The 22,208-nt window shown below is 43.7% G+C and overlaps 1 protein-coding gene across 3 annotated transcripts in view; it reads left to right on the top strand.

Moving 5' to 3' along the window:
* RCAN3 (RCAN family member 3) overlaps positions 1-22,208 on the top strand; it is an 81,413-nt gene that overhangs the window by 18,731 nt on the left and 40,474 nt on the right. For all 3 annotated transcript variants that reach the window (XM_040337170.1, XM_040337169.1, XM_040337171.1), the window contains exon 3: positions 1,131-1,304. In XM_040337170.1, coding sequence (XP_040193104.1) covers positions 1,131-1,304 — 174 coding nt within the window. The remainder of the gene's footprint in view (positions 1-1,130; positions 1,305-22,208) is intronic.

The raw sequence follows: 22,208 nt of genomic DNA, 5'->3' as shown, positions 1-22,208 counted from the left end.
ATCGGGTCTTCTCTCTCTTTGTGATTGATAGTGGGCGGATTCTATAGTCACTAGCAAGCTGTCTGTTGGCTAAGAATCTGTTCGCTTCCTGCTGTCAGTCACAAAGGGAGCTGATCTGATGGGTAACAACTGTGAATATTCATCAGGCTCCACCCACCCAGATACAAAACTTTCTGCCACTGCACTGTCTGTGTGACAGCTGCAGCGATGGGGAGAGAGTGCAGCTGCACTGAGATCTGAGTGTCTGTATGGACACTCCGACCTCAGTGCGCCTCCACACTTAATCCTTCCCCCAGATTCATATACCTGTTTACAACAGGTACATGAATCTATCTCCCCACTGACAGGTGTCATGTACAGGCACACTGGAATTCTAGAGAGTGTCATTGACACTCTGTGAATTTTCCACTCTGTCTGCTACAGTGGGGCAAAAAAAGTATTTAGCCAGCCACCAATTGTGCAAGTTCTCCCACTTAAAAAGATGAGAGAGGCCTGTAATTGTCATCATAGGTATACCTCAACTATGAGAGACAAAATGTGGAAACAAATCCAGAAAGAATTTATTTGCAATTTATGGTGGAAGATAAATATTTGGTCGCCTACAAACAAGCAAGATTTCTGGCTCTCACAGACCTGTATCTTCTTCTTTAAGAGGCTCCTCTGTCCTCCACTCATTACCTGTATTAATGGCACCTGTTTGACCTTTTTATTAGTATAAGCCCAGGTTCACACTGGGTATGATTTCCTTCGATTTGAGATGCGATTTCACATGTGAAATCGCATCTCAAATCGGCGGCATTTGCCGGCAATGACACTGTCCTAATCGGTGCGACGCCGCATCTGTGGCGCTGCACCGATTTCAAAAAGTAGTTCCTGTACTACTTTTTGCGATTTCGGGCCGTGAATTACATAGACATCTGTGCAGAAACCTGCACAGATGTCTCTTAAATCGCGGCCAAAATCGGGACTGCCAGCTTCATTACATTGGCACATAATCCTTTGTTATTACCACCCCCCCTAGACTGCATACTTGTTCTACAGCCATTGCAAAGAAAGGAAAAGGCATTTTTTTTTTATGCTGCTATTTTAAAGAAAGTAATTTAATTCCCAGTTTCTTTTTTTCTGTACAGGAAAGATTCAAAACTCTCTTCACTATCTATGACAGTGAGGTCTCCTTTCAGCTGTTTAAAAGCTTTAGAAGAGTTCGAATAAATTTCAACAACCCAGAAGCTGCCGCTAGAGCGAGAATTGAGTTACATGAATCTGACTTCAATGGAAAGAAGTTAAAGTTATATTTTGCACAGGTAAAGTATAATGCATACAACGTATACTGACATATGACTTGGCAGAGATATAGAAAAATGCTTTTTAAATGCAAGTCCTGCAAAATCTAGCATCTTAATAATGGCTTCCTATAGGATTTCCACCCCTCCCTTGCCTAGGCCCACAAACAGTACTCCCATTCTATTTGTCAGTCTTTTGACAATCCTATGTCACTGTACTTTTTAATTACAGTATAATAAACATTCAGAATGTAGGTCTCTGTAAGTATAACTACGTTACTTTATGATTCTGAACTCCATCTATTGAGTAGGTGCATGAGGATGTTGCAACTTTGAGTATTCAGCCATTAAAGCGCAACTCTAGCTAAAATGATTTTTTTCCCGTTTTTTGGAGGAGTGAATAGCAGTAAAAAAAAATAGTCAGGGGTTCTAATTTATCCCCACTCAAAAAACAAAAAAGTTTTTGGCTTGACATACACTTTATTATAAAACGTATGCTTAGTTCAAGCATTTACAACGCTGATCCGCTCTGTCAGGGTTCAAAGATGATTGCCTTTGTTATGTCTTATAAAGCAGTTTCTGAATATCATTTTGTAAAAATATCTAAACTTGCACGTACGGAACTGTTCTGAGAAAAAGTTAGGTCACCTTCTTTACATTATGGTTGGATTTAGAACTTTTTGTTCTGTGAAGATGTAATATCTATTATATTATCCTATTGATAAAATCTACTGTCCGGTAGATTTTTGCTTGATTACACCGTCCGAGTTCTGTCGGAGCTGAAATGACATTTTTTGGAGATGTTCTGTACATCCACAGAGCGTGTCCAGGTTGCCGTATTGCATTGAATTTTACAGACAATTACAGCACAACAGACTGAAAAGTAATTTATAATAACATTAAATTAGAATGTGTGTATATATATATATATATATATATATATATATATATATATATATATATATATATATATCGTTTAATTTTGTTATAATTTTCTATGAAAGTTGAGTTACACTTTTAAACTTGGCCTTTAGCAGAGCCTCCTGCTTTATTCAATCTATTATGTAGATTAACCACTAGAGGGTGCAGAACACAGAATTTCTACATGGTGCTTAATATTCGGAGCAGCGTAAATTAGTTCAGGGCAACTGTCTATGGTTTAAAAAAAAATTGTTTATTCATAGTTCTACTTCCTTAACCAATAAATATATGTAAGGTTGGACCTAAGAATAAAATCAGAACAGTAATTGGTATTGCCATTGCTGCCTGGTTCATCCAAAGCTTGTTAGGATGTATTTTGCTGGTGGTTTTGGTGCTACTTTAAGTTTTTCTTGCATCGTGGAGAGAGTTTCAAATCAGCTCAGCACCATGTTAAGTTATGAATACCACTTTAAATATGGTCGTGTTCTACTTCTTAAAAAGCAATGTGCAAAAAAATCTGTAAATTGTGAACGTTGCTTATCAGAAAGTGGATTTTTTTGGTGCTTTTTTAAATTTGTATAGGTATTGGGTACAGGAAACTACTGACATGGTAACCCCTTGTGTCAATCACTACAAAAAGTGGCATCATTTTATTAGAATTGCATTCTGAACTTTGTAGGGTTTATAAATCAGTAAAACATTTTTTAAACAATGAAAGTAAATGTAATCTTGAAAAGTCACAAAACACTCTAGTTCTGGCATTAAAGTAGGTTTGTGCAACTGAATACACCAACATACAGTATGTTGTTTACCTGTAATAGTGGCTTGCGGTATATTTTAATACCGTGGGCAGATAATGAACATTTAAAGATGGTTGCATGATAAGTGCATCCAGCCTGATTGTGTGAAGAATTAGTTGATGGAGACACTAGGGGTAATTTACTAAAGGCAAATCCACTTTGCACTACAAGTGCAAAGTTCACTTGAAATTGCACTACAAGTGCACTTGGAAGTGCAGTCACTGTAGATCTGAGGGGTAGATCTAAAATGAGGGGAGCTCTGCTGATTTTATTATACAATCATGTGCAAGCTAAAATACTGTTTTTTATTTTCCTTGCATTTCCCCTTCAGATCTACAGGGACTACACTTCCAAGTGCACTTTCATGCAATTTCAAGTGCACTTGTAGGCCCCTTTCACATTGAGGCGTTTTTCATGCGGTACAGCGCTAAAAATAGCGCTGCTATACCGCATGAAAAAAACTGCCCTGTAGTGTTCAATGTGAAAGCCCGAAGGCTTTCACACTGAAGCGGTGTGCTAGCAGGAGCGCTCCAAAAGTTCTGCTAGCCGCTAATTTACCGCGGTATAGGAGCGGTGAACACCTATACCGCGCCTTCCCATTGAAATCAATGGGAAAGCGCGGTAATACCGCCCGCAACACGGGCAGTATTAACCCTTTTTCAGCCACTAGCGGGGGTTAAAACCTCACCGCTAGCGCCCGAATATCGCGGTAAATACGACGGTATAGCCTGCAACCAACCGAATGAATCTGTCTAACCATATGCGTTAAAAAATGGGGTTTACTTTTCACACATTTGCAAATACATACATAAGCTGCAGAGCCCCAGTATTATCTGCAGTCCTAACTCTAAATTTTGAGAGCCTCTATAGTAGAAGTACATGCATTATAATGGATAGGCAGAGGGCAGGTGAGCCTGAAGGGAGCCCACCCCTCCTTAAAGGCACGGGGCGCACTCACCAGTATTCCAACAGTACAAACAAATGGTCACTGCCCCCAACTACAACTGGCCACACATTTGCAAATACATGTGTAAGGTGCAGAGCCACTTCACGGCACCCCAGTATTATCTGCAGTCCTAACTCTAAATTTTGAGATTTTAGAGTTTTATAAGGGAAATTAAGCATAGACAAATAATCCTGCAGAATACTTGGCACAGTGTTTCTCAACTCCAGCCCTAAAGGCTCCCCAACAGGTCATTTTTTCATGCTTTCCATTATTTTGCACAGGTGATTTGATAATTTTCCCTGCCTTAGTAAGTACCACAGCCGCCAACCTTCAATATGCACATATTAATGCTAATTATGAGACCTATGATATTATTTTAGACATGATCACAATATAAGCCACCACTTACATTAAAAACGAACAGAAATTTTAATAGATGTTGAAAAGGCAGAATGAAAAATGCTATAGATTGCATTGGCATGTTGGTTTAGCATTTGTTTGATCACTGTAGCTGTTCTTTATGAGTCAGAAATTTGGTGTGGGTACTAAACATCCATACCAGTTAGATGTAACCACAGTTGTTCATAGCCAGATATGTTGGAGGTCCAGTGACTTGATGTGAAAGGCCAACTTGTTTTCTGCGTTCTTTATATTTTAAGACTTTTATATGATCTAGTGTAATTTACCATTATGTATACAATAATTTTTTTTAGGCAGTTTGATATATACAGTATTTCAGTATAAGCACTATTCAGTAAAGACAACCATGGTGGCCCTTGTATGAAGGAGACCTGTCCTGCCGCACCAACTTTGACCACAGAAAATACCAAACAATACCTACCATAACATATTGGTATTAGAGCTGCACAATCAATCGTTAAATAATCGTGATCTCGATTCAACCCCCCTGACGATTTCCAATGCAGAGTTTGCCGATTCTTTCATATAACAAGTGGAGAGGCTTATCAGCTTATTTTATCAGCTTAACTTATTAAAGAAAATATCCGGCAGTCTGCCAAGTTTTTTTTTTTTACAGGAAACACTGTAACTAACGCTTCCTTCTTAGATCAAAGGGATAAACTTCTGTGTGTGTAAAGAAAAAAATCCAGGCAGTCAGCCAAGTTTTTAACAACATGAAACATTGGAACTAATGCTTTTTTCTTAGATCAAACTTCTGTATGTAAATGCAGGAAGTTTAACTACTTAACCGCTTGAGGACTGGCGCATGACGATATACGTCGGCAAAATGGCACGGCTGGGCACAAGAGCATACATGTATGTCTCCTTTAAGATCCCAGCCATGGGTCGCGAGTGCGCCATTGGCGTCGCGCTCGCGACCCGGTCCTCTTCTCCGTGACCGTCCCCGCGGGAACGGTGAACACAATCGCCACCGGTGTCCCGCGATCGGGTCACAGAGAGGAAGAACAAACCTCTCCCCGTGCTTCCTAGTGAGCCTGTCACTAATCGTCTGTTCCCTGTCATAGGGAACGACTGTCAGCCACGCCTCCCCACAGTAAGAATCACTCCCTTAGGGCACCTCTACAACGCCCCCTCCTGGTTAACCCCTTCACTGCCAGTGTAATTTTTACAGTAATCAGTGCATTTTTATAGCACTGTTCACTGTAAAAATTACAATGGTCCCAAAATAGTGTCAAAAGTGTCCGATGTGTCCGCCATAATGTCGCAGTCACAATAAAAATTGCTGATCGTGGCCATTACTAGGGAATTTTTTTCTTTCAAAAAATGCAATAAAACTATCCCCTATATCAATCAATAAACGCTTATTGCGATTTTTTTTTTTTTTTTTTTTTCAAAAAATATGTAGAAGAATACGTATCGGCTTAAACTGAGGGAAAAAATATTTTTTTTTATATTTTTTGGGGATATTTATTATAGCAAAGAGTAAAAAATATATATATTTTTTTCAAGATTGTCGCTCTATTTTTGTTTATAGCGCAAAAAATTAAAAACGCAGAGGTGATCAAATAATACCAAAAGAAAGCTCTATTTGTGGAAAAAAAATGACTCCAATTCTGTTTGGAAGCCACGTCGCACAACAGCGCAAATGTCAGTTAAAGCGACGCAGTGCCGAATCGCAAAAAGTGGCCTGGTCCTTCAGCTGCATAATGGTCCGGGGCTTAAATGGTTAAAGTCTAAAAAGAAATTCTGACACTTGTTTTTTTAAGTTGAATCAAATTTTTTTGCTAGAAAATTACTTGGAACCCCCAAACATTACAGACATACCCCACTTTTAAGTACACAATGGGACCAGAGCATGTATGTAAAACGAAAAAAGTACTTAAAGTAAAACGATTCCTTTTTTCACTTCTAGGGTGTAGTGAGGGGTCAGGGGCTGTTGTGGGGGTGTCAAGAGCTGTAGTTGAGGTCTCAGGGGCTGTAGTGGAGATGTCAGGGGCACACTGGAACAGGGCGGGCTATGCTCTCTGAGCTTCAGCTCCTTCTACTGCGACTGCAAAATTTCTGTACAGTACTTGTGGGTATGTCCTTACTCGCGAGTGTATGTAATATGAGTGTACTTAAAGTGAGGTATGCCTGTATATATATATTTTAGCAGAGACCCTAGGCAATAAAATGGCAATTGCTGCAATATTTTATGTCACATTGTATTTGCCCAGCGGTCTTTCAAATGCAATTTTTTGGGACAAAATAAATTTCAATTAATAAAAAAAAAAAAACGAAACCGTAAAGTTTGCCCAATTTTTTTTTTTTTTTTGTCTTAATGTGAAAGATGATGTTATGCTGCGAGAATCGTGAGAGAATCGTGCTCTATGTTCGTCGAAGCAAAAAAATTGTGATTCTCATTTTAGCCAGAATCGTGCAGCTCTAATGCCCCGTACACACCATCACTTTATGTGATGAAAAAAAACGACATTTTCTGTGAAGTAAAAAACGACGTTTTTGAAACTTCAATTTTCAAAGACGAAGTTGCCTACACACCATCATTTTTTCACAATGCTCTAGCAAAGCGAGGTTACGTTCACCACTTTTTTCCATTGAAGCTCGCTTCATAACTAGCTTCTGGGCATGTGCGGGTTTAAAAACATCATTTTAAACGTCGTTTTTTGCTATACACGGTCAATTTCTGTGAAGTAAAAAACTACGTTTTAAAAAACGACACATAAAATTTAAGCATGCTTCAATTTTTTTTTGTGGTTTTTTTCACAAGTAATAAAACAACGTTTTCCCCCACACACGGTCATTTAAATTGACGTTTTTTAAAAATGTCGTTTTTTTCCATCACATAAAGTGATGGTGTGTATGCGGCATAATTTGTATACATGACACAAACTTTAAAAAATGTCATTGCATCTGCACTGGACCTGTACAGCAGCCACAAATTATAAAGACTTTCTTGTCTCAAGTTAGAATTTTAATACATTGTAAAATTCAAAAGCAAGGTAAGTGTCAGCTTATTGGGGTCTATAAAAAATAAAGTACTGCCCATTTTAACAAATAAATAGTTCCCCCAAAGCAGCAAAGGTTGTAAGTGTTATCTCTCAGTACAGTCACTCTATAACAGCCCTTCTTAACCCTTTTATCCCAGAAGAAACATAGAAATAACGGTATAGTTTCTGGGACCCTCTTCTAAAACCAATTTATTGGGGGTCAGTTGGAAAAATTCCCCATACATTGGTGGCCAGTTGGAAAAATGCTCTTCTTGCAGTGGTGGTCAGAATGCTACTTTTGCAAATGGCTAAAAAGATCATTGGTGTTATGTACCTGGCTTTACCAAGTGGTGTTGGCCTGGGACTATGCAGGAACCATCAAATTGGAGGTCAGCCACATCTCAAGGAACCCCTTTGGACAACCCTCGGGTTCCACAGAACTGTTGTTGAAAATTGCTGATCTACAGACATCTGCAGATGGTATAAAATTACACAGTTTGTTTCATGTGTGATTTACAAAGTTCTTAATGACAATGGTCCTTTTTTCACTTTGATATTGCAATATCTTGACATATGGATAAAAGGTACATTAAATCTGTTAAATTATGTATGATTTTAGGATTTTACCACTAAGTGCCACTGCCTGTACATGTACAGGTGGTGAACAACATGGAAACACATGGGTAATGAGTGAAGTGGCTGTTGTCACCCCAGGTGAGTTAATGCATTCATTTGAAATGCACTTTATCTCCCATCTTCCTTGCACATGAAAATGCATGGCTAGTACAATTTTTGGGTGTGATATTACATAGTTGCCATATTTTGCCTTATGCCCTCATAGCGCAATCATACATTCTCATTGATGTAAGAAGTAATGATGGCATCTGTTTTGGTCAATTAAGAGCTGAAAAGTCACACCCAACAATGGCTCCTGTTCAGAACCATTAAAAGCTTTATCTAGTAGCTTCAACAATAAGTTTGCCTTACAGTTTTTAAAGCCTTGCCCTGTGCATGCTGAGATGCTGTTTTTTCTGCTTCGTATCCCAAGAGCAGCCTTTTTGTAACTATAACTATCATTGGCGTTTAGTTTAACATTTTAAAATGTTTTTGCACTGTTATGCCCTGTACACACAATCGGTTCATCCGATGAAAACGGTCTGATGGATTTTTTCATCAGATATCCGATGAAGCTAACTTTCATCAGTCGTGCCTACACACCATCAGTTAAAAAACCGATTGTGTCAGAACGCGGTGACGTAAAACACAACGACGTGCTGAGAAAAATGAAGTTCAATGCTTCCGAGCATGCGTGGATTTTTAACAGATGGACGTGCCCACAGACGATCGTTTTTTTCTATCGTTTTTTTACCCATCAGATAATTTTAAAACCAGTTCCTAGTTTTTTCACCGATGGATAAAAAAACGATGGGGCCCACATACGATCGGTTCATCTGAAGAAAACGGTCCATTAAATCGTTTTCATCAGACGAACCGATCGTGTGTATGCGGCATAAGGCCTCTTGCACACTGCAGCTTACAAAAGCAGTTTTTTTTTTCACTGAGCTAAAATACAGCCTATTACCGTATATACTCGAGTATAAGCCGAGGCACCCAATTTTACCACAAAAAACTTGGAAAACGTATTGACTCAAGTATAAGCCTAGGGTGGGAAATGCAGCAGCTACTGGTACGGTAAATTAAAAAAATAAAATCGGTGTCCCCATCAGAGTGTCCCCATCAGTGTCCCATTAGTTTCCACATTGGCTATGTACCGGTACTGTACGGTACATATACATCACTTGCACGTACTTGAGCTGACTTCAGCTCTCCTTCATCTCCCAATCCCCGCCCACTGCAGAAGGATCTTTAATACAAACAAAGGGCGGGTAGTCGGGGAGGTGCCACGCCAATGACGTCACTGGCTGCTAGGACATCGGCAATCCTAGCAGCCAATCCAGACAGCGTCAGAGTGACGGGAGCGGCTTTGTCTGCCGGACACGAGCGGGCCGAATGTGACCTGTGGGCTGGGATACGGACACCCCCTGCTCTACATGACGGATCCAGATTGACTGAACACCCGCACCCGCCACCGGAGACCAGTAAGTGGCACCTCACTCGAATATAAGCCGAGGGGGGCATTTTCAGCACAACAAAAATGTGCTGAAAAACTTGGCTTATGCTCGAGTATATACAGTATTGTAATGTGCCTATGCACACAGACGCATAAACAAGCGCTGTGCATTTTTTAGTAAAAAAATAAATAGGAAAATCTGCTTTTTTGTTTAGTAATTAAGCTACATGAGCGCAAATTCCCATTTACATATTGTGCAGAATGAGAACGCGAGGATAAGTTTTTCCTCATTTGCACGCAAAAATGTGCTAATGCATATACTCGAAACTGAGCGGAAATAGGCGCAAAAACATGCAAAATAAAACGTCTGAAAAAGTAGATGCTCAAACCAGAAGTATCATATGCAAGAGGCCTAAATGACTGTGTATTTCAAAGAGGGAGGGGGTAGAAAATTGTATTTAAGTGAGGTGATATTAATCTCTTCCTATTTGTAACATAAAGGCATATTTCTTCGCTTCCCCATGTTCTTGTGGATGGATTGTTTGTTTTAAAGTTTGGTGCCACTTGTTTTATAGCTGTACGATGTTAAATAATGGCTTTAAATGTCATACCAAATTGTCACTCGGCCTAATGCTGGCCATACACTATACGAAAAATCGGTCATTTAGACAGTTTGTTTGTTTTCCGGCCAGTTAATGGTCACAAAATCGATAATCGTTAGGACATTTTTGAGCCGAAAGTTTGGAAATTTTCTGACGAACGAACGATAAATTAAAAGGTTAATGTTTTTCCCACCTGAACTGTCTGCACTAGGTATATGTAAAAAAACAAACAAAAAATGCATTCATTTATGTCCACTGAATGATTTATCGGTCATTACATGATGGCACTATCGCTTGCACTCACAGCCGAATGTTCGTTTTTCGAAAATAGGTTGAGACGATTTTTCGTATAGTTTATGGCCAGCATAAGCTCCAAATATCGCCATGGTAGGCACTTGAAAATGCCTTCCACACAATTTGTAACTCCACTTTGCTCCTTTTTTACAGCATTATACTCCTCAGAATTCAATTTGTGTTATGTTAAAAATGTATTTATTTGGTATCTTAAAGTGGTTGTAAACTTCAGACCTGAAATATGAACAAAGCATATTCTTCTATGGTGTGTACTTGTCTCAATTGAGAGCACTAATTGTCATTTCTGTCTGCTGCTTTGTTCCTCTGCTATCAGCTTGAGTCACTTCTGATAAGTAATCCTGACACCAAGAGAAAAAAAAGGTGACAGGGGTGGGAGTTCCAGTTGATTGACAGACACTCTGTTAATGTGTGCTGTGTAAAGGGAAGTGTGTCCATGAACTCTGCAGAATGTAATTTCAGCTCTCTGCCCCAATTTTTCTGACAGCTCAGACAAGCTTTATAAATGCTGGACTTTTAAGAAATGTAGAGAATACTGCAGATAGGCAGGTACAACATATGTAGGAGTATTTGTTTTATCTGTGTACCACCTGAGGCCAGTCACTTCACTAGGTATATGTAAGGGTTTACAACCACTGTAAGTGAAGAAAATCAGGGTGCTTTTGTGGGATAACAGGTTAGAAATTCGAGATTTTCCTAGCTTGTGACGGAAAATATTGATTATATGAAGACAGGAGGCGAGTATCTTATGCATTAATCCTTCTTTATTAATGCTCACAGCAGAAGTGTAAAACAACTAACGTATGTAATAAAAGAAAAAACTGGTAGAACCACACCTCCCAGCAGTCCCATGGCCTAAACCACTCCCATATTGGTCTCTATAAATGGACTGCTCTCATCTAGGATCTTCCTCTTTCTTGTGTGAATGCGAGGTGTCGGTTCTAACTTCTGATTATCGGCTCTACGACCAGTCGGCCCCCCTTTATCCGTAACCGAAGACCTCCAAAGAAGAGTAGGCTGTAGGTCCCGACTGCGTTGGGCCGTGGTGTCGTGTAGACTTGCTGATTAAACCGAACAGGGGAACATCACCCTAACCATATTTTTAAGCGAAAATTCCAGGAAATAGATAAGTCAATAACCTGAAACAAAACACAAAACGTGAAAGGGTTGGGAAGGGAGGGAAGATACTCGCCTCCTGTCTTCATATAATCAATATTTTCCGTCACAAGCTAGGAAAATCTCGAATTATACATCAGACAGGAGGCTCATATCTTATGCAAGTTCAAAGCTAACACAGCATAAACATATGTATGTTCCAAAAGAAAACAAAAACAGTACATAACAATCAACATCATAAAACAGACATGGCAACATGATCTTCTGGTCTGAAATAAAAAAGGCGGAAGACTGATTCAGAGGACCAATCGGCCGCCATTAGCAGATCAGAAAGAGAGCCTCCGGTCGCCATCACCTTGGTAGCCATGGCCCCTCTGGAGGAGTGTGCTCCAAACAGGGTGATGTCTATACCAGCCAGAGCCATGGTGGATCTAACCCAACGTGCCAAGGTGGCAGTTGTGACTGGGTGATGGGGTCTGACGTAAGAAACTAATAATTGCGAGGAATTTGGACTACGGAGGTCCGCAGTGTACGCTTCGTATACCTGCAGACATTTTACCACACAGAGTCGTGGGTGTGAAGGGAAGAAGGGATAGAAGACTGAATGTAGACCGGTCTTCGTCCTGCGGACTATCGTGAACTTGACACCCTGGGGTGAAAATTGGCGTCTTGAAATGTCCAGGGCTCTGACGTCGGAAACGCGTTTTATAGAAACCAGGCAAAGCAGGATAGTGATCTTGAAAGACAGCATTTTAAGGGACAGCGAATCGTTGTCTCCCCAGTCCGAAAGCATGGTAAGAACCCTAGAAACGTCCCAGGTGGACTGATACCTAGGTCGCGGGGGACGTTTGAACCTAATACCCCGCAGAAGTTTGCAAATCAGGGGATGTTTGCCTACGGGCATGGAATCTACTGGATAGTGGTAGGCCGATATGGCTGACCTGTAAACATTGATGGAACTATAGGCCTTGCCCGAGGAGAAAGAGTCTGCCAAGTAGTTTGCGATGACGTTTACAGGGGCACGTAAGGGATCAACTTGCCGTTGGTCGCACCAACGTACCCAAAATTGCCAGGCTGATCGGTATGCCGACCGAGTCCCGGGGGCCCAGGCCATGGTGAGGAGGTCCCTAGCTGAGCTTGAAAGGTCGTCACTCGGGTCCGACACCCGGATACCAGCCATGCTAGGAGCGTCAGAGTACCTTCCTCCACCAGGGGATGAATGCCCTTGGTTGGGTGGGACAGGATACGAGGGAATCGGGGAAGAAGTCTGGGAAGGTCGATGATCGAGTCCAAAAGCAGGGGAAACCAAGGTTGAGCTGGCCACCACGGTGTGATCAGAACCACCGTAGCTCCCTGATTGGTAATCTGTAGAAGGACCCTGGGGATCATGGAGAATGGGGGGAACGCATAATGCGTACCTCCTGTCCAAGAGTGGCGGAAAGCGTCCACAGCTGAGGACCCTGGGTCCGGTCTCCAACTGAAGAAGCGGGGCAGTTGGTGGTTGAGGCGAGAGGCGAAGAGGTCTATGCCCAAGGGGCCCCAGAGTAATTCTATTCGGGTGAAGACCGAACAGTCTAAACCCCAGTCGCTGGAATCTACCAGATATCGAGAGTTCCAGTCTGCTATTGTATTGGAGACCCCCGGAATGTATTCTGCTACAAGAGAGATGTCTCGAGACAGACAGAAGTGCCAAATCTCGGCGGAGATGTCCGCTAGAATCTTGGATCTGGTACCTCCCAGGCGGTTGATGTATTGAACCGCCGCGATATTGTCCATGCGCAATAGTACGCAACAATTGGTCCGTGTTGCTAAGAAACTCTGAATGGCGAAGAGAGCCGCTGAGAGTTCCAAAGCGTTGATATGCAACAGGGATTCCTCCCTGGACCAGATCCCCCCCGTGGATCTCAACCCCAAGCGGGCGCCCCAGCCCCGTAGGCTCGCGTCCGATTCTATGACTACATCCGGCCGTGTGTTGAAAATCGTCCGGCCGTTCCAGTCGGTGGCGTGACGGAGCCACCAGCGCAGTTCGGCCCGAGCTTCTGGGGATAGGGACACTTCGTCTGCGTAACGAAGGCCCTGGCGCAGGTGTAGGATTTTTAACCTCTGAAGGGCTCGGTAATGTAAGGGAGCTGGAAAGATGGCTTGAATGGACGCAGCCAAAGGCCCACTATGCGTGCCAGGATGCGTAGGGATAGGAAGCCTTTGCGTAAAACCGCCCTGATCTCTTTCCGGATTAGGGCCAGCTTTGCGCTGGGCAGTCGAAGGATGGCGAGGTGGGTGTCTATCGAGAAACCCAGAAATTCCATCTCCTGAGCCGGGACGAGAACCGATTTCTCTCGGTTGATAATAAAGCCGAGGGTTTGTAACAGGTCGATGGTCCAATTCATATGGCGATAGGCCATAGTCTTGGAGTGAGTAAGTATGAGGAGGTCGTCTAGATAAATGATCAGACGCACTCCCCTGCTCCTCAACGCTGCCACGACCGGTTTCAGCAGCTTGGTGAAACACCATGGGGCTGAGGACAGGCCGAACGGTAGGCACGTAAATTGCCAGATGCGACCCCACCATCTGAAACGGAGGAGATGTTGGGAGTCCGGGTGCATGGGGACTGTGAGGTAGGCGTCCTTTAGGTCCACCTTCACTAACCAGTCTCCGGGGGTGAGTAGGTCTCGGAGGCAGTGGATGCCTTCCATTTTGAAATGTCGATAGGCGACATGTTGGTTCAAGTCCCGGAGATTTATGACCGGGCGGTAACCCCCCCCCTTCTTCTTGACTAGGAAGAGGTTGCTGAAGAAACCCGGGGATGGGGTGGTGACTTCGGTGACTGCATGCTTGGCTATCAATTCCCGAAGTTCGGAGTCTATGAGGGTCACATTTTCTTCTGAAAAATGGATAGGGGGTGGCGATACCCCCAGAGTCGGTGGGGACACAAGGTCTATTTGGAAACCTGCTACTGTATTCAGCACCCAGGAGTCTGCCGTAATCGCAGACCAGGCGAGCGTAAAAAACATTAGGCGACCTCCCACCGGTATGAGGGGAAAGGGAATGGGTGTGGTACTCACCGGAATACGGGCGTGAACGAGGGTATCCTCTCTGGCCGCGTCCCCTCCAGGGTCTCCCACGGGGAGGGAAGAATGGTGCCGGTTGCGCGGTGGTGGTATAGTGGGTGGGAGCCTGGGTATAGTGTGGTTGAGCGGAAGACCTCTGGAAAGGTCTGCCCGAATTGTATCGGCCGGCAGAGCGGCCCCTGTATCTGCCGGCCCGAGGAAAAACTCTGGCATTGTTGGGTTTTTTCAGGGATGTTTGTGCTTTGTCCAGACTGTTGAACATACCGACAAATTTATTAATGTCCTTTATTAAGGACTCGCCAAAAAGCATGCCCCCTGCTGAGGGGCCCGGCTCGGACTCCGCTAGATGGGCTAGCTGTGGGTCGAGGCGCATGAGTATAGAGCGCCTGCGTTCAACTGAACAGGCGGTGTTGGCATTGCCCGTGAGGCAAATGGCTCTTTGGGCCCAACCGCGCAGTTGTGCTAGGTCAACCCCTTGGCCTGTTGTCGCGGATTGTTCCGCTAAGTTCAGGATTTTGGTCAAAGGCCCGAACAGGTCCAGGATGCGGTCCTGGATACCTGTAAAGGATCGGTCTATTCCTTTCTTAGGCATTTTGCCTGATTTCAGCAGGTATTTCATCAAAATGGGGTCCACTGTAGGTGTGACAACCGCCTTCATGGGGATATGCGGGCGGGGGCACTCCGTTCTAAGCTTATTGCGATTAGATTTATCTAAAGTTTTGCGTGCCCAGAGTTCTACATATTGGGACACGTGGGGCAGAGGGGACCAGTCCCCAGAGCGAGGATGGGAAATAGTGTCTGGGTTAAATAGGGGTTCCCCCATGGCGTCTAGCACGTCTTTGCCCTGTTCGTCAGGGTTGGCATCCGGGAGGATTGCCGAAGCCCCCGCATCCTCTTCCTCATAGTAATCAGATCCTGAGACATCTGATTTATCCGACTCGGCGGATGAATCATCGTCCGACTCTAAAACGTATGAGTCTGGTTTGGCTCTTTTAGCTAAACCGTGCCTTTTTGTTGACTCTCTGAGGCTCAGAGGTTGAAAGGGATCTGTAGGATGCGTGGGGTGGCAGTCCGTGGAAGGATCTGCTCGTTGCATATTATTAGCTTCCCCTGCCGGGGAGTCATAGACCGTCACCACATTCTTCCTTTTATAGGAAGATTTTCCCTTCTTTGTGGTTGGTTCTGTGCCGAGGGGTACGGTCACAGGAGGATGGGTGGATTGGGATGATCCGGAAGCGGCAGCTAATGTCAGTGCTGCTTGGACAGATTGATTAATGATGTCCTGTAATTGGGTTGTACTGAGGAGATGAGTTGGTTCTAGAACCAGGTCCTGCTCTAATGGGGAGGGGGAATTTTCCTCAGCCATGTTATAATGAGACAGCAGTAGTTAACTGTATGTAAATAGAGAGCGATGGCTCTGTAAGGGGTTCTAATAGGGAGTAGGGGACTGTGGCACAGGGATGGGAATAAAATTCCCAGAACAAATAGTGGCAGAAAGATATTGCTGAGAAACTATACCAGGCTCTCCCTCCGGTCACCAGCGCTGACTGGCATGCGACAGGAGGAGAGCCTGGGATCGATTGCGCTCTGGGGCCGAAGTCTCGCGAGACTACGGCTCCCAGGCGTCCATTGGTTGGAAGGAACGATGGGACCCGCCTCCCGAGTCCAGCACGTGGAGCGATAGGACGGCGGGGGCGGCTCTGTGAAGATAGAGCGAGGCGGTGGGTCCGCCTCCTTTGCGACGCGCGCTCGTTCTATGGGAAGGAGGGGGGAGGAAGTTTGCCCAAGATGGCGCGCCGCATGGGAGAAGAAAAGCAGGTGAAGGGAAAAAGCGCGTATGACCGCTGGTGACCGCTGGAGATCGCGGTCCCAGCGGAAAAGGGGGTAAAGGTACAGCGCAGAGGTAGTGAGGAAAAAAGGGATAAAAGAGGATGCAAAGGAGATTATTTGGTGAATGAAGCCTTGTGTGGTGAGACAAGGTATCTGTAGACCGTACTAAGACAGTTATATGTCTAATGACAATAAATATTATCAATATAAAATCAATATTAATATATATCCAGATATTTGATGTATACTTAACTTGCTCCGCCGTGAGCAGAAAGAAAGAGGAAGATCCTAGATGAGAGCAGTCCATTTATAGAGACCAATATGGGAGTGGTTTAGGCCATGGGACTGCTGGGAGGTGTGGTTCTACCAGTTTTTTCTTTTATTACATACGTTAGTTGTTTTACACTTCTGCTGTGAGCATTAATAAAGAAGGATTAATGCATAAGATATGAGCCTCCTGTCTGATGTATAATTGTTGGTTATGAAGGGTCAAAGCTGCTTTAATGGATAAGTTCACTTTTGGGAACATGTTGGATGTTCCATCTGTTTTCACTGCTGCCCGATTTCACCCCCCTTTCGTGACGACAGTACGGGTGGGAAGTTCCTTGTACTAGCTATCACTTTTTTAAATAAGCATGTCCGTGCGGGGGTCCGCCCTCACAGCCTTGTCATTAATTTGCAGAGCTCTGTGTGTGGAAGAACTACAAGCCCTAACATCCTTTGCGGCTGTCGACTTGTAGTTCTCAGTGATTCTTCCTGGCAGTGTATCTGCTTTCCCGTATGGGATGTACAGATATACTGACAGGTCTGAAGGAGACCTGCATGGCACCATCGATCTGCTGATTGTGGGTGCAATGCTTTAATGCCCTGTACACACGATCGGTTCGTCTGATGAAAACGGACCGTTTTCATCCGACGAACCGATCGTGTGTGGGCCCCATCGTTTTTTTTTTCCATCGCTGAAAAAAAATAGAACCTGTTTTAAATTTTTCGTATGGTTAAAAAAACGAACGTCTGTGGGGGAATCCATCGGTCAAAAATCCACGCATGCTCAGAATCAAGTCGACGCATGCTCGGAAGTATTGAACTTAATTTTTCTCAGCACGTCGTTGTGTTTTACGTCACCGCGTTGGACACGATCAGATTTTTAACCAATGGTGTGTAGGCAAGACTGAGGAAAGTCAGCTTCATCGGATATCTGATGAAAAAATCCATCGGTCCGTTTTCATCAGACGAACCGATCGTGTCATAAGGCTTCCCCCAAAAAAATGCAATTTTTTTTTTTAAAGTGAACTTATCCTTTTAATGTTATAATGTTTAATGTTCCTTCGAAAGAGGTTCACCTTCACTTCTAGTCCCTAAAGCCCTGTACACACGACCAGTTTTACTGCCAGGAAAACTGCCAAGAGAGCTTTTGGCTGGGAAAACCGGATGTGTGTATGCTTCCTCGCAGTTTTCCCGACAGGAAAACAGCCGGGAATCCCGACGGGAAAACCGAGAACCTGCTCTCTATTTTCCCATCGGGATTCCCAGTGTTTTTTTTTCCTCCAGATTTACTAATACTTTCCTATGGGAAACACTGCGAGGCAGTGCCGATGGAGCATACACACGGCCGGGATTCCCGGACAAAGCTCTCATGGCAGTTTTCCTGCCAGGTTCTCGGCTTTCCCCTCGGTTTTCCCCTTCTGTTTTTACCGTGTGTACGGGGCTTTAGCCAGCACAAAGTAATAGCAAATCTCTTTAAGTGAGAGAATCTCTACTGAATCTCTATCTCTTCTGTTCTGATGGAAAATGTTTTGGAATTCCCATTACATGTCAATGATCACCAGGACAAACTCATTTTCCCATTAGGGACATGGGCTGCAATAAAAAAAAACAAGGTTTTAACCCTTCACTTATCTAATAAAGACTTTGGCATTAGATACAATATAAAGCTATATCAAGTGCATCCAGCACTTCATTTACTCAGTTAAAAAGACTAATTTCAGTCTGATCCTAGATATACCTGCTATAATAATATAAGTACATCTTCATGCACATGTGTGACCTCATCATGCACATACAATAAACCTTTTTAGCATATTTTTACTTGCAGGGAGGACAGAAACCGCTGATAGGTAAGACACTGACATGCACGTAAATCTTACATCATATGTCAAGCCAACAGAACCTGGATGTCATTAATGTGCTAGAGCCTAATCATAAAGCCCTAATAAAGCTTTGCTGGGCAGACATTTGCTGTGAACTTTACAAAAAAGTGGCAACAGAAAATTGCTTGGCTTTGCTTTTGGATCTTTTTATTTGCCTAAAAATGGTGATTGTAGGTATTGAAGATTGCTGATCACAATACTTATAATTTACTCCTATACTGCAGCTTAATAACATGTGCAATGTGGTGGACATATGTAGTAAAATGCAGCCTATGACTTGGAAATGTTTACGGTTTGAAGTGACTTTGTGATGGTGAGAAAAGTATACAAAGGAGGGATTGTATATTTATTTACCTAGCTTTGTATTCGGTGATGTAAATAGAGCTGTTTTACCATAGGTGGTCTACATATCATGTATAATTCACAAAGCTGTGGCACAGATCAGCATGTACTGTCCTAGATAATTATACTGTGGCATGAAATCCACATAGTTTCCATTATATTTGTTTTGGCCTTTTTGATATTTCTGACTGCATGAAAAATGCTCCATAATTTTATGACATTGATTACAAATTTAAATTGACATAGTATTATTGCATCATCCTTCTCTCATGAAGCAAAAACTGAAAATGTGTTTTTATTTAAGTGTACATAAAATGCCCAAGTGCAATATAGCAAAAGAAGGGGGTAGGGGACTTCTGGATTGATGTCCCCATCAGCAGACCTGACTGTGAACCCGCTGGATAACTGTAAATGGACCTTATATGTTTGCACATTGATTAATGTTCTTTAGTAGTGTGAATAATGGAAAATTTCCTATCAAATACTTACTGCAATTTTACTTTCCAAATGGACTCCATTGCAGCATAGGTTTGGGTAACTCTGCCTCCACTCCTACCCGAAGACTCCACTCCCTTAAAAGGGTTGTAAAGTTAGAAGGTTTTTTATCTCTATGCATTAAGATAAAAAGGCTTTAGTGTGCAGCAGCCCCCCTAATACTTACCTGAGCCCGTCCCTGTCCAGCGATGTCCACGAATGTCTCGGCCGCCTGAGACTCTCCCCCCTGATTGGGTCCTGCTGCTTGCTGTCAATCAAAGTCAGCCAATCAGGAGAGAGAGAGGAGGTGGGGCTGAACCGCAGCTCCATGTCTGAATGGGCACACAGAGCTGCAACTCGTCTCGGGTTCCCCCATAGCAAGCTGCTTGTTGTGGGGGTACTCAACAGGAGGGAGGGGCCAGGAGCACAGAAGAGGCACCCGAGAAGGAGGATCTGGGCTACTCTGCGCAAATCCACTGCAACAGAGCAGGTAAGTACACCATGTTTTTTTATATATATATATATATATATATATATATATATATATATATATATATATATATATATATATACACAAAAAAAAGACTCTTTACAACCTAAATTTTAAACCTGAACCCTAGGCTGTGTTTCTCAACTAGCCTACTCATGACACTGGGAGGGTATTTCTGCTGCCATGGAGTCCTTCAGGAAAGGAAAATTACGGTAAGTATTTCATAGAACATTTTCTCTTTTCCTGACAAGACTCCATAGCAGCATACGTTTGGAATAATAGTGGGAATAATGGGAATAACTAGACATACAAGATATGGATCAGAATGCTGAGAAAAAAAGGCTTTAATTTGAACCATTAACAGATACATTTTGGCTTAAAATCAAACAGAAGATAAAGAGGCAGGCTCTACACAATAGTGAGCCATGAAGGTATTGATCGAGGACCACAAAGCTGCCAAGATGTAAACACAATTCTGGTTGAGTGTGCACTCACCACCTCCAGAGGAGCCAAGCACTTAGCCATATAAGCTTGTTAGATGGCCTGCACAGTCCATGCAGCAATGGTTCTGGACACTCCAATCCAGTATCCGAAAAAAACTCAAGGACAAGAGGTAAATCCCACTTAGGGAATCTCGGCTTTCTTTGAGGCCTAAGCCTGACTGCTCTTTTAAAGAACTGTCGAATCAAGGGATGTCTAGCCCAGGATACACAGGTGAAGGCCAACGAGGCTGATTTCCTGTACTCTGAGGGAGCTAACAGGGCAAGATCCAAGCCTGTTTGGAGGAAGCCCAGGATATCTTCAATCTTTGGATTACTGCATGATCCATCGGAAGCGAACATATACTCTCCAAATTTCGACCAGATCGTCCCATAGACTCTGTTCGTGCTGGATCTTCTGGCGCTCATCAAGATGAAGACAACCCTAGAGGAGCAACTGAGGTCAACCTTTCTCTCTTAAAAGAGAAGTATGTTGTTGTTTTTTGGGATTCATACTTCCCTAGGTGGATGGAGCATCAGACTGATGCTGCATCTGTCCCCGGCCATCTCTGCACTGAGAACAGAGCCACCGAAAATCGCAGATGACTCGGTTCTCACAGATCCCCTAGAGCAGGGATATGCAATTAGCGGACCTCCAGCTGTTGCAAAACTGCAAGTCTCATCATGCCTCTGCCTCTGGGTGTCATGCTTGTGGCTGTCAGTCTTGCAATGCCTCATGGCACTTGTAGTTCTGCAACAGCTGGAGGTCCGCTAATTGCATATCCCTGCCCTAGAGGAAAGCGGCTGACAGCGTCTTTCCTCTGTTTCTCCACGCTCATTTGAGTGCTGAGCAGTGGAGAGGCGGAAGAGGCCGTCTCAGCGGCTCGCTGAGACTGCCATCAATCAGGGCAGCTGGCGGAAGTCGTGATGACGCACTGCCCAGACTCATGGCAGTGATGTCAGCGGCGTGCGGACTTCAGACCGCTCTCTGCTGAAAACAGGTCACAGGAGTGCAAAACAAATTGCACTCCTGTGACCCAGAGGAGAAGCCCAGCCTAAAAAGCTCAGGCTGGACTTCGCCTTTTTAAGGACCAGACCCTCAGGTGGAGACGTACCAGGCATGGATCGAGAGTTGAGCCCTCCGACAGAAGGTCCAGCCTGAGAAGCAGGGGTACTGGGTCCCGTTAGCTGAGCAGCACCAGTAAAGAGAACCATAGCCTGTTTGGCCATTATAGGACTACGGTCACTACCTTCACTTATTTTGCTCTGAGTCTTCAAAGCATAATAAGTATGAGCGGGACTGGAGGAAAAGCGTAAGCTCTGCAAAACTTCCACTGATCCGTCAGTGCATCTATCCCAAAGGCATGGGGATAACTGCCCCTTGTAGTTGTAGTTGTATGGGAAAGCAAATAGATGTACCTCCAGAGTGACTCCCAGGAAGAGAATCCACCTGAATCCTTTCGAGTGGAAAGACCACTCCTCGTTCTACTGGAAGCGAGACTAGAAGTCTGCTTGGATGTTCAGAACGCCAGGTATATAAACTACCAAGACATTGGCTAGGTTCTTCTGAGCCCATGACATAATTGGTTCTACTTCCTGAAGTAAGGATAGACTGTGATTCTCTCCTTGCCTTCTTGTGTAGGAGACCACTGTGGTGTTTAGCCCCAGGAGCACTGATGTTCCTCTTGTTAGGTGAAGAAAGGCCCGCAGAGTGTAGAAGGCTGCCTACAGCTCCAAGACACTCAACACAATCCCACAAGAGAGAAAGCTCCAGTTGCCCTGAGCTATCTCTGAAAGGCGATGAGCACCACATCCTGTACTGCTGACATTGGTCATGATCATGACACAGGAAGTGGGGCCAATGGAAATGGCAATTGAGCAGGTTCCTCCATTGTAGCCACCAGAGAAGGCTCTCCT

This window comes from Rana temporaria, chromosome 2, assembly GCF_905171775.1.
Source record: "Rana temporaria chromosome 2, aRanTem1.1, whole genome shotgun sequence".
Classification (NCBI taxonomy): Eukaryota; Metazoa; Chordata; class Amphibia; order Anura; family Ranidae; genus Rana; species Rana temporaria.
Note: the sequence above shows the minus strand (reverse complement) of the source record. Positions and strands in the feature narration are given on the sequence as shown.